The 5,029-nt window shown below is 36.0% G+C and overlaps 1 protein-coding gene across 1 annotated transcript in view; it reads left to right on the forward strand.

Moving 5' to 3' along the window:
- The first annotated feature begins 1,627 nt into the window (after window positions 1-1,627).
- Window positions 1,628-5,029, forward strand: part of LOC106524347 (titin) — a 19,139-nt gene continuing 15,737 nt past the window's right edge. Inside the window, exons 1-3 of the mRNA XM_014018112.1 lie at window positions 1,628-1,798; window positions 2,012-2,299; window positions 4,072-4,335. Coding sequence (XP_013873566.1) covers window positions 4,116-4,335 — 220 coding nt within the window. The 5' untranslated portion in view covers window positions 1,628-1,798; window positions 2,012-2,299; window positions 4,072-4,115. The remainder of the gene's footprint in view (window positions 1,799-2,011; window positions 2,300-4,071; window positions 4,336-5,029) is intronic.

The following is a 5,029-nucleotide window of genomic DNA, read 5'->3' on the forward strand; positions in this document are numbered from 1 at the left end:
TTTTCTCGAAAATTTCTGAAATTAATCTCAGAAATTCTGAGCTTTTTTCTCAGAGATTTGCTCCTCCTTTTCTTTTCATCTGCAAAGTGGCCCTAATACACCGTCATGGTTAAAGTCAAGAGAAACAGACAATTTGATCAGACTTAGAATATGGGTCTTCAAAAAAAATTTTTCCCTTCTTGCCTTTCAGGCCTTCCGTAGACACCTTATGATGAGCGTAGTGAGTCAAAACTGACAGGAACAGAAACCTGCTGCATCCCTGGCACATGACAGCTGAGACGTGCAGGAAGTTGTATCTTGACACAGTTTTAAAACTTGAGCAGCTAAAACTCAGTCTACACAGCAGGATCCTTGTTTATAACTCCAGAAACATGTAATCCATGTCTTTCAGTAAAGTTTTTCTGTAAAGATAAGCTATTATAAAGCCCATTTTCTTAATTTGCTTTTCTAGGGTGTCACTTTTTGCTGAAGACAAAAGGATGTTGTGGAGTTTGTGGTAAAGTTGATAAAAAAAACTGTAGCTTCCGCTCGAACATTCAAATCATGCAAAAAGGTGTCYGAAACTCTTCTACCTTCTTTTAAGCATGTTTTTTATACACTTTGATTATGACTTGTGGCTCCTTAATGTTTCTTTAAATAATTAATAAAACAATGTTTTGAGATTAAAAAAAGTTTTATATTTTTCCACCTTTTCAAACTTCCTATCTGTAAAGCCCTGGGATGGGTTTATTGCGGGGCGATACATTTGGAAAGCATCGAAATATCCCTTTGTTTTTGTTAACTTCTTTCATTTCCCCTAACTCTGTGCCACATCTCAGCACAAATCAGCATGTTAAATATGTGAGTGCGGTTCACCAGCACGCTTCCTGTTGCTTCAGCAACACACACAAAGTTGATGACAGAGAGACAGGAAAGCTGCTGCCTGAGGTGAGAACAGAAATGAATACGCTGCACACACCCATCTCAACTTCAAGCTATTTCTTTTGCTGAACTTGACTACATGACAGATATATGACTCMACTCAGCAGCACAGCCTCCACGTGTGAGGCTCAATGGAAAATGTGGCTTCTCAAGGTCTTCGCTGTGATATGTAAGTTTTTAATTGCTTTGTTAATTTTTTTTTTATGATTCCAATCTGATGACATGTACTCAATTTGTCATTGAACCTATCTCTTTATTTGATTTGACAGATTTGGCTGCTGTTTGTGCAGCTCAGGATGACGCYACTGGTAGGAAAACAAGTCTAACGCTGAGTTACATTATACAGTTTTGCGCTGAGCTGATTAAGCCGGTTCARCGTTTTAACTGGAAACGATCACCGTTTTCYGTCCACTAACAATGTTCACARTTTATTCAATGTGTAACGGGGACATGCTTTAGTGAATGTATTTAGTTGATCAAGTTGGTATCTGACCGGAGTAACGTTCAGGAACTAAACATGAGGAACATGAAGTACTTTATTGTCATGAGTGTGGCAGTTAGGTGTCAACTTGTGCAAGTGTTCTCTTATGTAAACATAATGTTATTTCATGCTTCATTCAGGTCATTCTGTCCATTTTAAAGTATGAATTCAGCTGTTTTCCACTTCAAAGATATTTAACCAAAATGTTTGACCACGTAAGGCCCCTTTTTAGGGCTGCAAGCTGTTTGTTACAGTCTTAACACTAGGTTTTATCAGTTCAAATATAATTTAGAAAAAAAAATCCTGCTTGTTCTAATCTAAATGTTGCTCTTACAGCAGCCACCCAGATCATCACAGAAAGTGTAACCACCACTCATCTGACAACAACTGTCTTTGGTGAGAATGTGAACTCTAATTTCGTATAAAACAGTCAACAGTCTAATTAGAAGTTTTAGATCCATGTACTATCTTGGTGTTCTATGGGCTTTGAACTGTTTGACATTTTTTAAATGATTAATTTGGCACTGATGTGATAATTTAAGAACACTTCCTGTCATTTTAATCTTTGCAATACAACTTTTAAATGATTTAACATTTGACATTTTTCAGTGTCTCCACAACCTGTTCTGGAACTAAAGTCAGCTTCGTTAGATGTCTTCACCACTGAGAAAGTGGAATTAAAGTGTACCATCCCTGACATCTCTGACTGGACCATCTCCTGGAAGAAGGATGCCACTTTTATCGAACCACATCTGTCTGATTCAGCAGATGGGTCTGTGCTCACAATTGCTTCAGTGACAACAGCTGATTCTGGCAATTATACTTGTCATGGACGGCACAAAACAAAAACAGGTGTCAACACTAACACTAGCAACCCGCTTTCAGTCAGTGTTACTGGTAAGTTTATTTACGGTTCATCACTAGTCTTTTTTTTTTGTTTGTTTTATAAGAATGCATGATAGTATTTTTGTAACAGTAACTTTGGTTTCTTTGTTCTGAATTGCAAACAAGTCCATGCTCATTATAGCTCCAGGTTTATGTTTTTGTTTAGTCCATTAAGATGACTTTGTTGTGAATCAGTGCTTAAACAAACTGAACTGAACTGATTTTTTTATATTTTTAATTTTTATCTCAAGTTAATGTGATGCATTTTTAAGAGCTACCAATACCAGCTCTAATACAGAAACTTTTCTGGAGCTAAAGTTAGCCTAAACAAAATATAGTTTTCCTATTCCTACAAAYAAACTTGGGAGGGTATCAGTTATTCCTTTATAGTCTTTTGTTAAATTGTTCATTTTTCCATATTTATAGTATTTTAAAAAGCAACCAAGGCAGTGGTAAGGAGTGTGAATGTTATACTCTTTAAACTCTGGTTAACAGAGGCATCCGATCAAAATAATGGCTCATGAACAGCTTAAACTCTATCTTATGGCAAATCAGCTCAGTTCTCAACAGCTGAGGGTTAAATTTATTCATTCAGGGAGCGTTCCTCTTGCCATTACCATTATTTAGACAACACAACACATTTAAGTTTGCGGTTAAAGATGTTCTGTGTGGATGTGTTTCTTTTCGGACCGACCAACACCCACTTTGACACAGCGGACCAAAATCTCTGATGTTTTTTGTTACCGAAGCCGTGGAGTTCAGCTGCCAAGTGAGCAGCCCYAACTGGACCTTCGTCTGGTACAGAGATGATAAACCACTCAATAAACAAGGATCATCGCTCGAAATCCCATCAGTTACTGAAGCCAGTAAAGGATTTTATGCCTGTAAAACTCACTTTGAATCCAGACATGTTACCTCGGTATTCAGCAACAAAATTGAACTCAAAGTTTATTGTAAGTTTTGTGCTCATTGTATCAAATACCCAGATATCCTGAAACGATTATGGTACACAATTTCTTTAAACAACAGGGACACTAGGGTTAGTGTTGAAAAGAATATGATAATGTGTCACTTTCATCTTGTCTTWGTGAGGCTTTTTATTGCTCACGAGCACAGAAAAATCAACAAATGGATCCATACGAACATAATGTAGCACAGTGTAGAATTGTGTAACTTGTCAATTGGAAGATTTCAGGACAATTTTTAAAATTTTAATTGACTTCTGTTACTGTAGAGATCACACACACTACTATGACAGTATCAGAAGATACTGTAAGCATAAGCTCTGCATTGTTTTGGTGGGAAAAAATACATGTCATACAGTAGCTTAATCAAGCACCTTTGTCTCGAATTTTTTAGCAGACTGTGATGAGGAGCAGATGGAAAAAGGAAGAAAATAAAGTGTTGGTGTTATTAAGTTGTTGACTAGCAACACAAAAATTAGCGTTCACCCTCTTTACTTTTGAAGTTACTCTCACAGATGGCAGCAGAATAACATGCATGTGTGGCATTAGCTCCTTTGCATTCAATTTAGCTCAACATTTGATTTTGTCTGAATGTCCATATAAAGACGTGTATAGGGTTTAAAGGCTAAATTAAAAGCTACAAATAAGGAACTGTTTGTGGGTGGGGATTCTTGTATTTTTTTTTTACTTCTGTAAAAATGAAACCTAAATTTAGGTGTGGGAATGTGTCAGTTTTTCTTTCTGTATAGTGCTGTCACTGAGCCCTATTTGTATGATTTAACATTATAATGTTCCATTTTCCATGTTTGATTTTAACAGCAAACAGACCCAAGCCTGCTCTGACACGAAGTTCAGACATTGACATGATGTATCCTGGAGAAGCGATCACCTTCACGTGCAATGTTGATGTGTCCTCTGGATGGGAATATGTGTGGTACCATAATGGAAGCGAAATCCACTCACCCAGCAGTACTTATAGTTTACCTTCTATAGCTCATTCTAACAGTGGAGAGTACTGCTGTAAAGCCAAGAGAGGCCTATTCTTCACAGATCAGAGTGTTTCTACCATTCTTCAGGTTTCAGGTAAGCATTTATTTGCATCACCAGTTAGGTCCCAGTGTAGCAAAAGCAGTATGAACCTGTGTGTAATAACATGTGAGGTACTTCATCATCTGATGTATGAAGTATGTACGTTCATTTATTTTGCAGTTTTGTATAGGTTTTATTAAAAAAACATAAAATACTTATGTAAATTAAACAAATGGGTATTAAAACAGAAGTGAGCTTAAATACCTACCCAAATCAATCTCAGCATGACTCAAACCAAATATTTTAAAGATAATTGTTGCCTCGGAATAACCATGTCATTCTATGTGGAAGATTATATACATATTTTTTTTCTGCCAAAAATCTTGCAAAGCAGAATAAACCATCATAACTATTCACATGTAAAACCCAATCTATTTCAGCTATAACATTTGTTTTGTTTTAAAACTGTAATGGAAAAATGGTTATTTAATGTAAAAATGTTCATAATACCTTTATAACCATCAAAAATTGGAATTTATGGTATAATGAATACATTAACCTATGATATACTGTAAAGTTATAGTGATACAGTGGTTGATTTTATTTGATTTGATTTATTGATTTAACAAGAAAAGATTACTAAAAATCAAGCCTGACTCAGCATAATTGTTGTTTTACAGCAGGTTCCTGTTGTGCAGCACATAAAACACTCAGAAATACAGCATCACAATCACATCATTATACACCA

Source organism: Austrofundulus limnaeus, unplaced genomic scaffold, assembly GCF_001266775.1.
Source record: "Austrofundulus limnaeus strain Quisiro unplaced genomic scaffold, Austrofundulus_limnaeus-1.0 Scaffold3, whole genome shotgun sequence".
Lineage (NCBI taxonomy): Eukaryota > Metazoa > Chordata > Actinopteri > Cyprinodontiformes > Rivulidae > Austrofundulus > Austrofundulus limnaeus.